This window comes from Saccopteryx leptura, chromosome 3 (assembly GCF_036850995.1).
Source record: "Saccopteryx leptura isolate mSacLep1 chromosome 3, mSacLep1_pri_phased_curated, whole genome shotgun sequence".
Taxonomy (NCBI): domain Eukaryota; kingdom Metazoa; phylum Chordata; class Mammalia; order Chiroptera; family Emballonuridae; genus Saccopteryx; species Saccopteryx leptura.
In genome coordinates this window covers 280,298,007-280,310,711 of record NC_089505.1, presented here as the reverse complement: position 1 = coordinate 280,310,711, position 12,705 = coordinate 280,298,007, and the positions used below count along the sequence as shown (strand labels likewise).

The following is a 12,705-nucleotide window of genomic DNA, read 5'->3' as shown; positions in this document are numbered from 1 at the left end:
TTCTGGGAACCAAGTGTTTAAAAGCTTCCGAGGAGATTTGGGGCTAGATGAATTCAATATGGGTATCCTACAGTCCTGTGACAGAGACACTAAGAACGTGATTATTTGAGCAAAACACTCCTAATATTCTTGCTGAGTAAGTGCTGGTTGAACTATCTCTTCCTGTTGACAGAAGTGTTAGAGCACCAAGGTTCTGAAGCTAGGATTTGCTGATCAAAGACAGCTTTTAAAGATGGGTCTTCTGTATCCTCATTCAACTTGACAATGGCAGAGCTTCTAAAAGCTGCCAAAAGAGTGTAAGGGACACTGTGATGAGTGTGCCCTCAGCCTTGAAGGTCCAGCACGGCCCCTGTCAGGAGAGGAAGAACGGGGTCAGCCAGGCACACAGAACCATTGTTTCCATGCACATGGGATAAGCTGATGGCGGAGAGATTTCTGTTCTCTTTGAGACACCGTGGACACAGTCAAAATGCCCAACAATGGCATCAGACTGCTGCTCAGCAGATGTGAAAGGCTCCAGTGGCTGGTCACTAACATGCTCCAAAGCTTACCAGACCATATGAAAGGATGTTGTCATGGACCTCCCCCCCACATCCCAGATGCTTTTCATGTCATCAGTAGAGATAGAAAATGATGCTTAAGTGACAAAGGACAAGGTTCAGAATACCAGGCCAGCTGTCATAGCATTTAACAGCAGAACATCTGAGGCCTGTGAAAAGCATGTGATTGATGCACTCAGCTCTCATCTGAGACCAGTTCTAGCTGCAGGCAAGTGGGGTAGTCATTACAACAATAACTATAGCAACAAGTGATATTCCTAGACTTCTTAAGAGTTTGTAGAATGGTCCCCTCTTTACAGTCATTGTTGAGCCTTTCCTACAGTGATATAGTGAGGTAGGAGTAATGGGCATCCCCATTTTATAGATGCCCATTCCGTGTTAGATAGCGAGAGAACAGGACGCAAGCTGAGTCTTCTGCCCGCCAGTCCAGGTCCTTGGCATTGCTTCTCGGAGGCCCCGTGGTGAGAGGGGAGAGGCTGGCTGAGGAAAGGAGGGCCACGGACATGAAAGCCCTGAGCAACATGGTTCAGATACAAAAACCATTCTTGATCCTGGCTTCATTCTCATTGCTGAGACTCGGTTACTGGAATTCAGACCTTCTGTGTCCTCGCCCTTGATCCAGGCTCTTTTCTTAAGCCTCTGCCTGGAATTTTGACCTTGGTGTTTAAATTCTGGAAGAGCCTGCTTCTTTTGCCCGGTCCCAGTTGCCCCATGTGGAGCTACGCTCCACCTAGAGCACTGAGCTGCTGTCCCCGCTGTCTCTGCCCGAAGCTTGCCTCCTGCCCGGCTGCATTCATATCTGGCCCGGGGCCCTGACCAGTGGCTCTCCCATCCCCCTTGAGCAAAATAATTTGGCTACCCAGCCCCCCACAGGGGCCAGGCATTGGGGCATTGTCACCAGCATTTGTGCATTTGGTCCCAACTCTTCCATCTGCTCCCTTTGCCAGTCGGCAAAAGTGCTCATTGTTCAGCCAGTACAGGTTGAGTTGCTGAATTGAGTGAGTGCCCAGCTACTTTTACGACTGTTTTAATAACACTTTATTTATTTGGAACCATAAAGGAATGAAGTAGCCACAGAAGTGAATTCTCCTGGTAATTGATACGGACTGAGGGTGGGAGCTAGGAGGTCAGATTTTGTGTTAAGAATTTTGAAGGGAGACCTACAATGACCTTGTGTATTTTCATGCCTTTAGAAGTCAGAGATGGAACCATAAAAACCATAAATAGCCACAGCAATCTCAAGAAAGAAGAAGAAAGTTGGAGGAATCACAATACTTGATATTGAAGTATACTATAAGACCGCAGTAATCAAAACAGCATGGTACTGTCATAAAAACAGACATAGAACAGGGAGCCTATAAATAAACCTACGCATTTATGGTCAATTAATATTTGACAAGGATGCAAGAACATACAACAGGGTAAAGATAGTCTGTTCAATAAATGGTATTGAGAAAATTGGATGCATGCAAAAAAAATGAAACCAGACCACTTTCTTAAATCACGCACAAAAATAAACTCAAAATGGATTAAAGACTTAAACATTAGACCAAAACCATAAAAATACTAGAAGAAAACACAGACAGTAAAATTTTGGACATTTATGTAGCCATACTTTTTCTGATATATCTCCTTAGGCAAGGGAAACTAAAAAACAAATGGGACTGCACAAACTGAAAAGTTTTTGCACAGCAAAGAAAACCAGCAACTAATGAAAAGACAACCCACTGAATGAGAGAACATACTTGCCAATGACACATCTGATAATGGATTAATAACCAAAGTTTATAAAGAACTTATAAACTCAGCACCCAAAAACAACAATCCAATTAAAAATGAGCAAAGGACTTGAATGGGAACTTCTCCAAAGAGGACATACAAATGGCCAATAGACATGAAAAGCTGCTCAAGATCACTAAGTCAATAATCATCAGAGAAATGCAAATTAAAACCACAATAAGATATCACCTCACACTTGTCAGAATAGCTACCACCAATAAATTCAAAAAAGACAAGTTTCGCAAGGCTATGGAGAAAAGGGAACCCTTGGTGGGGATGCGGATTGGTGCAGCCTCTGTGGAAAGCAGTGTGGAGTTACCTCAAAAAATTAAAGAAATTGCCTTATTACCCAGTGATTTCACTTCAAGGAATATATCCGAAGAAACCCAAAACTACTAATTTGAAAGAATACATGCACCCCTGTACTCACTGCAGCATTATTCACAGTAGCCAAGATTTGGAAGCAACCCAGGTGCCCATCAGTAGATGAATGAATAGAAAAGCTGCGGTACATTTGTACAATGGAATACTACTCAGCCATAAAAAAGAAGGAACTCTTACCCTTTAGGACAGCATGGATGGATCTAGAGAGCATTATGCTAAGTGAGATGAGCCGGGCAGAGAAAGACAAGTAGCATACGAGTTCTGTATCTAGAATCTAAAGAACAAAATAGACTTAACAAACGAAATAGAAACAGACTTATAGAGAACAGACTGACATCTGTCAGGATGAGAGTTGAGGGTCTGGGTAAAAAAGGTGAAGGGATTAAGCAAAGTAAAAAAAACTCAAAGATACAGACAACAGTTTGGTGATTATCAAAGAAAGAGGTAACCAGAGGAAATGGGGAAATAAATAGTGATGGGAGGAGACCTGACTTGACGTGGTAAACACATAATACTATATATAGAGAATGCATTATAGAATTGTACACCTGAAATCTGTATAATTTCATTAACCAGTATCACCTCAATAAAACTAACAAAAAGGTAGGGGGAAAAAACATCATAATTTAACACATTTTAGGCAACTTAGCATCTCAGTTTGGACTGTTTGGGTTTGGGGATTCTCACTCAGTTTTCATTATTAGTGGGTCAGGTTCACAATAGCCTGCCGATCTAGCATGCTGCTCCGTGGCTATCATTTATTGAGAACCTACTGTGTTCAAGGGACTGCTGCAGGAAGAGGCTTCTAAGGAACTTAACTGTCCAATCCTTCAAGTTAGGAAATTGGAGTCAACTCATTAGGGACAGTATTGGATGGGAACCCTGCTCATCCATTAAACATTATTATAGGCCACGTACTGTATGAGGTGCTCACATTATGAACAGGAGATAAACCGTGGTTCCTAATGTGAGGGCCCTTCCTTCCTGGTCCTCAGACATTTCTCAGAATGTTTGGTTAAGAAACCAAGTTGTGACCATCTGACACCCCAGGTTGAATATACAATAGCTGTTAAAATATACATACACACATATTTATAAATATGGCACATTTTTCCCAGTTAAAACTTAACAAAATACAGTCTCTGAAAATGAACAGAAAATATATAGGAATAAAGTATAAGTCCAATTATTTTTGGACTCCATTCATTTTGTGAGCTCTTCTCAAGCAGAATTCCTGGAAAAAGATATCCCACTTTATATTTAAAAAGTTCCTTTGATTTGTCTTTTGTGGCCTTTTAATAATAATCTCAGGATCACACTACTGTCTTTTCCTATTAAATATGAGATTGGTAAAGGAAGGAAAATACGTCCAGCTGCCAAGATTCCTTGGACACAGCATACAAAGCTAATAAATAGGTCTAAAGTAAATATATGATTTTGCTTCTCTATCGGACCATGAAATAATACAAGTATTGGGAACATTTTCACACCACTCATTTTAAAATAAAGAGACTGCCCTGAGATAAGTATTTTAAAATTACAAGGATATAGGTGTTGTTATGAGAAATATATACAAAGGAAAAAAGGATGACCAAAGATGTAGTGCCTGAAAGAATTTGAAACCTCCAACTGTAGGAGATGTTTTTCCATGACTTAATGAGACTTTCTTAAATACACATTCATACCCATGGAAATTGCCATTTCCAGATTAGGGAATTTTGATATCCTCGCTTTTATTTTTCTTATTGTCTATGTTAGTGGTTTTTGGGTTTTTGGGTTTTTTTTAGCTTTATTTAGAAAAAGTTTGTCTTTACAGTATTTTTTTCCCCAGGCTGCAATTACGTTGACAATTTGGGGATTTATTTGAGTGGTTTTCTGACTAATTATGTTCACATTTGAAAAGCAACTGTAGTAACAGAATGACACATGAAGACCCATAAAAAAGATAAGCTATCTCCTTTGGTTCTGTCTTGTCCAGTGTCATCTCCAGTTTTATGGCTCTGCACAGGCTGCCAGTATCTGGTGGGCTGTAGGGGGCCTGAATTTCTCAGCCATATAAAGTGAGTGACGCTTTGGAATTTTCCCACTCATTAGATCTTCACAGGGCTTAATCAACCAAGTTCAGCCCCCACCTCCAAAAAACTTAAAGAAGATAGTGCCCGAATTAGATTTGAAAAGAGAACATAATTGTTCATCTTAGTCTCTCACAGTCGAATAAGCAGGCTTGTGAATTTACAGAGGAGAGCTGCAAGAAGTATGAAAACCATGATTAAAGTCCAAATGGAGAGGTAATAAGAGGTATAAGAAACAAATAAGAATGAGCTTCATTCATCCTCTCCTACTTGAGATTTCTTTAGCTTAAGAAAGAAATGTAAGACTGTATCGGCCTTTATTTAAAAAACTGCCTTTCTAAAAATTTGCCTGTAGTGAGGTTCTTCCAGAAAAACTTTGCTTAGTATGTATGTCTATGCGTGCATGCGTACACTGGCATGGTTTTGTAGGAATCAAGGGCGCTACCCACAGCCAGGCCCAGACCCAGTCCCCAGCGCAGTGAGACAGCGTTCCCAGAGACAGATGAAAACTAGACCCAGAGCTCCTCACTCTCCTGACAGTCAGAGCTGCAGACAAAACAGGCCCAGCAGGGATGGCTTCATACGCCTTCCACAAGTGTACTTCCCAGAACCACCCACCCATGCTCCACAGCTCTACTAACAGGAGGTCAGCCTGCCTGGGGTTGCCAGTCAGGAAGACTGCTTCACACATTTCACAGTGGAGATAATTAGAATTATTTGCAAGAGATAACCAGCTCCTAGTAACCACGGCAATGAGAACAACCTTGTATGCATTAATTCAAAACCAGAAGTTCCGTGGGGGTAATACAGAGACACCAAGGTAAAGCATCTATTATTCATTTAAGCTGCATCTACCTGAAACATAAAATACAGTGATTATGTAAATTTCTGAAGCTTACCACATACAAGTTTTAGAGGCAAGTTACCATAATTATCACACATTTTTAAATAACTGAAGGTCAAAGTATTTTTTTTTCTGTTGTCCCAAACATATTAGACTATCCAGTATGACAATAGGACTCATTAGAGCTTCACATAGCTTAACAACTAAGTTCAGCCCCCCACCCCCTGCCAAACAATAAAAGAAAATAAAGAAGAGAGTGCCTGAATTAGATTTGAAAAGAGAACGTAATTGTTCATCTTAGTCTCTCACAGTCGAATAAGCAGGCTTGTGAGTTCACAGAGGAGAGCTGCAAGAAGTATGGGAGATACTTTTAAATCAGTGTCTAAAAGGTTGAACTTATGTTTCAGCTTCTTAACTTCCCATTTTCCTTTTTTGGAGAATTTCCATCAAATAACATAACAAGAAGCAAGAAAGTAGAGAGCTTACTTAGATTTGCTTAACACATTTTTACCTCCTAAATAATCAAATATAGATTTTATGGTCTAGTGCTATGGCCTAGGAGTAAGAATGATTTTTGTTCTAACTTTATTACTCTTGACCAAATTAACTGTGATCACAGTGCCTTACTTTCCCCGTTGAGGAGATAAAATTGCTTCTAGGAAATATTCGAACATCAATATTGAATATTGGTGTTGTTTTAGAAAATCAGCATCTGACACTCTAAATCTTGAAATATAGATTTTCCTGGAAATGTTTTTACTGATTAGGGGTTTACTATGCTTCCCAGGATATGAAAGAAATATTCCTAAATTTTAAATAAATGTAAAGAACTAACTTGTGTTCATGTTGTTGCATATTCTGATAGGTTTCCTTCCAAAATTTTGTTCTCTAAGACATGAGATGAAAGTTGGTGGTTAACCACCTGCACTCCTGACACAGCCCCAAGGGACCTTGTAAAAATCACTCCTCTGGACAGTAAGGTCCCGAGAGACTCTTTACAAACCATTCAAGAAAACAGCAGGCTGAGGAGAGTCTAATTCCTGCTCACGCTGACACAGGGCAGGAAACAGCGAGCGGACGCAGACATAACAAACACCCGTTTTTGTTCTTTATTGCTTCTATCTATAGGCTCAGAATATATATATTTCTAGAATTCTCCACAAAGAAGCTGCTCCAGGGTTCCCTTTAGAAATAGTTGTAGCGGAAGACAATGAATTCTGCAGTTTCAAGCCTTCTTCCTTTGGAGGACATTAAGGTATTTCTTTAATTCCTCAGCTGATTCAGTGCAAGATGAGATGGAATTTCAGGGTGATCCTATAAGCAGTTTGCATTTCCCGTCATCCAAACCCCGCCTTTTGCGCAAGCCTTTTCTCATTCTCCTTAATGAGGACATGCAGGACCTTTCCTCTCCTTTCAGAAAGGCCCGCTAACATGTCTCTGCCCAACGAGTTTAGAGGGGGACAGTGTTCTTAGCTCCAGACAACAGGCATCGTGTATAGTGATGCATCAGTATCTCCAAAGGTTTTATCGGAACCTCTGTTCAACTGATAATCACCAAGCTCCTCAAGGACACAGCGAAGTCCCATCATCCTTCTAGAAAGGCCTGTACTCTCTGGCATACCACTTCAGTACCGTACCCCAAATCATAGACAAGCCTAGAAATGCAGGATTTAAATGAGAATTGACTGGTCTTCAGGCCAAGACCCATCAGGATATTTTCCATACTAGAGCACCTTTACATAGACTAGAGGAAGTGTGGGACAATAACAGTTCCTGACACACAAGTACCAGAATGCTCTAAAAAGCAGAAGACGTGTGTTCCATATTTCATTAGCATGTCCTCAAGCTTTTTGTTGTATTTGGATTAGAAGCCAGCATACTCTGGTACCATGATCCTGGATTCTTTAGAATGACCTCCTCCCCTACCAAGACCTTCCCTCGATTGAAACTGCAAAAAAATTGAGCCGGCTCTCCGTCATTATTCTTTAAAGACTGTAAATGTACTGTTGATTTTAAATCCTCTAATTCAGGATGGTATCAAATGTGTCTCATTTTGGAGTTCATTATTTGGAACAAGAAATTGAATTTCAGTAGTTTCCCAGCACTTCTTTCTCAAAATATTGCCCCAGTGGTAATAGTAGGACCACCTCTGAGGTGACACGTTAACATACTGGACTGAAAGCAAACTCGGGTCTGTTTGTGACAGTGTCACATTCTTGCAAGGTAATATGTAGTTGCATATTTCTGTCGTAGTACTATCCTTACCCAAGTCTAAAGTAGAGATGGCCCAACAGGGTAGGGAAGTGAGCACTAGAATGTTGAGAGAATGATGGAAAGAAATAGAATGTAAGGTGTGACTTCAGAGAACACATTAGGGGACAGCTACTCGCCGGCATCCACGTCTGTTACACGAACAGCTAACACCAGTGGCGAGGTCAACAGCAGTAAGTACCCCCAAAACGTGCATCAGCACCCTCAAAAGGCTTTTTAAATGTGTGCCAGTTTATATTTGTAAAGGAAAGCCATACTTATTTGTTAAATTTAATAAAATCACTAGTGTTATTTTTTTTTTTAGTTTAGACATCTGTCTAGTCAGTATGTCATCAGGAGTGTTACGGTGGTCAGCCTAATCTGTTGAGGTGAAATTGAATAGTTCCAGAGCAAATTGACAATTTTCATGAATAAGTGTTTGCTGAGTTTTGAACCATTTTGTGAGTTTTTCTGCATTTTAATATTAAATATTGAGAGAGTCATAATTTGAAATGTGTATACTTGCCACTTTCATCAAGTATGCGTGATCATACGTGAATGGGGAGATACTCATTTTAGAGGCACTAAATGAATTTATTTAGTTTTTTTCTTCTTGCATTCTGCCACATCATCTGAGGTCTGGAAGACAGCTAATAGGACTTGTTTTATCTAAAATATTTACAGTGCAACATCGTAGCACCAGTACCTACTACAGAGCCCTTCTATGCACTTTTTTTTTAATTTGTGAAACTGAGCAAAAGCTGTTAATCCTGACTATTTTAGGGAAACACTAAGCTTATTTTCTCTCCTTGAGAGAGGTGAGAGGTGAGAGGTGTGCTTGCTGTGTGGCTGGGGCCGTGACCCAGCTAATGTAGCTGTTCGGATCAAATCTGGAGACTGTTCACAACAATGTGTGTTGAGGTTCTGATCCTCAAGCAACCAATTAATTTTTTTTAATTATTTATTTATTTATTTTGGAGAGGAGAGGGAGAGACAGAGAGAGAGAAGGGGGGGGGAGGAGCTGGAAGCATCAACTCCCATATGTGCCTTGACCAGGCAAGCCCAGGGCTTCGAACCGGCGACCTCAGCATTTCCAGGTCGACGCTTTATCCACTGCACCACCACAGGTCAGGTGCAACCAATTAATTTTTTATTTTGCTTTCTAGCCACAGATCACAATCCTAATCCCATCCAGTAATCATAGCATGTGGCCAAAATTGCTATTAGGTCTCTTTAAAAATTCCATACTTCCCTGTGATTATTATGCATTTTCAGTGTCTGTGTAGTCTGCCTAAATATGTTTTTTCCATAATATATTTTCTGAAGGCAAAAGTTTCTAAATGTCAGTAAAGAACACAAGGTTTTGATCTATGTCGATATGCTCAAGCCATTTCTGTACCTGTAAACCATTTACTAAAGCACTGGACATTCAAAATCCAACCCTGATACCTCTAATTACTCTCTAGAACAGTGATTTTCAACCCTTTTCATCTCATGGCACATATAAACTAATTACTAAATTTCTATGGCACACCAAAGAATACATTATATTTTTTGCCTATCTGACAAAAGAAAATCGGTATAATTTTGATATATTCACACTGGATAGCTGTTATTATGTTGGCTGTTGTCGTTTTTTAATTTGACAGTCTAAGGGAAAAGAAGTCAGGGCCTCTGACTAAATAGTCAGGTATTGCATGTTTTAAAAATTCTTGTGACGCCTGACCAGGTGGTGGTGCAGTGGATAGAGTCAGACTGGGACTTGGAAGACCCAGGTTTGAAACCCCGAGGTCGCCGGCTTGAGTGAGTGTCATCTAGCTTGAGTGCAGGCTCTCACCAGCTTGAGTGTGGGATCATAGTCATGACCCCATAGTTGCTGGCTTGAGCCCAAAGGTCGCTGGCTTAAAGCCCAAGGTCACTGGCTTGAGCAAGGGGTCACTTGCTCTGCTGTAGCCCCCTGGTGAAGGAACATATGAGAAAGCAATCAGTGAACAACTAAGGAGCCGTAACGAAGAACTGATGCTTCTCATCTCTCTCCCTTCCTGTCTGTCTGTCCCTCTCTCTGATTCTCTGTCTCTGTCAAAAAAAAAAAAAAAAAAAAATTCTTGGGCCCACCGGTTGAAAATCGCTGCTCTAGAATGAGTCGCAACTTCTACCTCAATGGGATCGTCTGTGGTGTGCGTTCCTTAAACATGATAGGCCTCTGCTCTCTATTATTTGTGGATAGAATAATTTTGACCAGCAGTCTTGTGGCTAAAGGCTGAAATAGAATCATTGTTTTTGGCTGGCTATTAATTGCCATGATAAAAGAAAAAAACTAGACAGGTTTCAAAACGAAAGGTATTTATTGCAGATTTTAAGAGAATGTAGGAAAGCAGCATTACTACACTTAATCCACTATTGTCTTAAAACTTGCCTAAACTTAAGCTGTGTTTTGATGTTAGCAGTTGTATGTCCGAAAGCATGCTTTAGTCATTGAAGGGAATTAGAAATTTTACAGCAATGAAAGTTTATATAAAAATTTCAGGGAGATGTTCTCCAAACTGTGTTGTAATAAGAATAGGAAATTGCCATGCCCTCTCCATATGAATTTTTACTAGGAGAATGCTGAGCAAAGCATCTCTTTAAAAAGTCATAGTTGCCTACCACCTGTGAAGCATTGAATCACTGGCCCCTTTTAGACGATGGATAAAAATTTAGAACTCTTGGTCTTAGCAGTGGCAGCTAAAAACACTTATTTTGGTTTCTCTTCCATGATAGCGAAAGGAAACTTGAGAAGACGGGGTGGACTGAGGGATAGAGTGTTGGACAGAAGGTCAGGAACCTCTGTTCTGTTCTATTCCCAGTCTGCTGCTGGGTTGCTGTGTAAACTTAGATAAGCCAGCTATCCTCTCTGCACTTCATATTTTCCATTTGTGAAAACATAGGTAGAGACATTCTGTACTTCGCTCTTCAAAAGATATTGTGAGAACCAGCTTATGCTGAAGACGTTCATAGTATCTTCAGGTTGAAAAGAGGCTACATGAATACGTCAGTGTCTCTGTCCCTTTGACAACACTCTAACCACGATCTGACATTATATAAACTGTTCCTATCAATGCACTGCAAAACAGGTTCCACTACAACGAACTCTGTGTTGCACAAAAGCTAAGAGTGTGACCTTGGAGCCAGGATGCCTGGGTTTGAATCTTGGTCCACCACTTAACTAACTCTGTGTCCTTGAGCAAGTCAGTGGACTCGATTTTCTCATTTGTGAAATGGGCTTCTGATGGCACTGGTCTCATTGGAGTGTGACAAAGCTTGATGGCATTAAGGAAGAACACTGCAAACATCATATAGACCAGGGGTCCCCAAACTACGGCCCGCAGGCCACATCGGCCCCCTGAGGCCATTTATCCGGCCCCCGCCGCACTTCAGGAAGGGGCACCTCTTTCATTGGTGGTCAGTGAGAGGAGCATAGTTCCCATTGAAATACTGGTCAGTTTGTTGATTTAAATTTACTTGTTCTTTATTTTAAATATTGCATTTGTTCCCGTTTTGTATTTTTACTTTAAAATAAGATCTGTGCAGTGTGCATAGGGATTTGTTCATAGTTTTTTTTATAGTTTGGCCCTCCAATGGTCTGAGGGACAGTGAGCTGGCCCCCTGTGTAAAAAGTTTGGGGACCCCTGATATAGACACATATTACACTTTATCCCTACTGCCCAGGACAACTCATCATCATTAATGAGACAGGGAAGCAAAGCATCACCCCGGCCTTGGTTTTTTTACTACGTGTCTCTTCCCTGAATGGCTGCTCACTCATCTTCCCAAAAGCTTGTCTTCCACTCTGCCTCACCCATAAGTCCCAGGCCTTAGTATAAAATGAGTATAAGTTCCTGGTCACTTTTACCCATCGTATCACCTAAAACAGTGGTCTGCAAACTCCTTAGTCAACACAGCCAAATATCAACAGTACAATGATTGAAATTTCTTTTGAGAGCCAAATTTTTTAAACTTAAACTATATAGGTAGATACATTGTTATTAACTTAATTAGGGTACTCATAAACTGGCCTTTGCTAAAAACATCCTCAATCTGATTGAGCTACTGTTTGCTGACCACTGACCTATCATAATTGAAAAACCGTCATGTAAAAATTGAAAGAACTCTAGATGTTTCAAATTAGTCTCAGAAACATCTCTGGTTTGTTAACTTGAAAAAAAATGCTAACAGATTTCAGAGGTGTTGCAAACTGGTGTGAGCTAATTGACAGTTTGAAGTGATGTCTTGATTATTATACAGAATAAACACAGAAAACAGCAGGAGGAAGTAGAAGAACAGTTAACAATGTAAATGGGGTTCACCTTAACCTCTCTTACCTGCTTTCCACAGTGCTGACTCTCGGGGAAGTGTTGTGACAGGGTTCCAAAAATTCCTGAGGTGCTCAAACGTAAAGAAATAGAACTTCTGGGATTATCAAAAAATCTAAATAAAAAGATTTCTTTTTCAGGGGTTAAGGACATTATGAAAGTATAAAAGTTTAGGATTTGATGAAAATTGATTAGTTGGGTTTTTTTTGTAACACTGCAGTGTGGGATTTCAGAGACTGAATAGCATCTAAGAGATAATCATATGTTTCATTGATTATTTTTTTCCCTCTCTCTTTGTGATTAGAACCAACCTACATCACCATCGATCCACCTGCATGTGGGGAGTTATCAAACTGCACCCTGACAGAGAAGGACTGTGTTTATGGTTTCAAATTTGATCACAACGATTGTCGAACTTGTCAGTGCAAGAGCAGTAAGTACACGGAAGACGCGTTTGTTTTGGG

At 40.3% G+C, this 12,705-nt stretch overlaps 1 protein-coding gene across 3 annotated transcripts in view; it reads left to right on the top strand.

Annotated features, from left to right (window-relative positions):
- CRIM1 (cysteine rich transmembrane BMP regulator 1) overlaps positions 1 to 12,705 on the top strand; it is a 194,904-nt gene that overhangs the window by 136,278 nt on the left and 45,921 nt on the right. For all 3 annotated transcript variants that reach the window (XM_066378522.1, XM_066378523.1, XM_066378521.1), the window contains exon 8: positions 12,546 to 12,674. In XM_066378522.1, the coding sequence (XP_066234619.1) occupies positions 12,546 to 12,674 (129 nt within the window). The remainder of the gene's footprint in view (positions 1 to 12,545; positions 12,675 to 12,705) is intronic.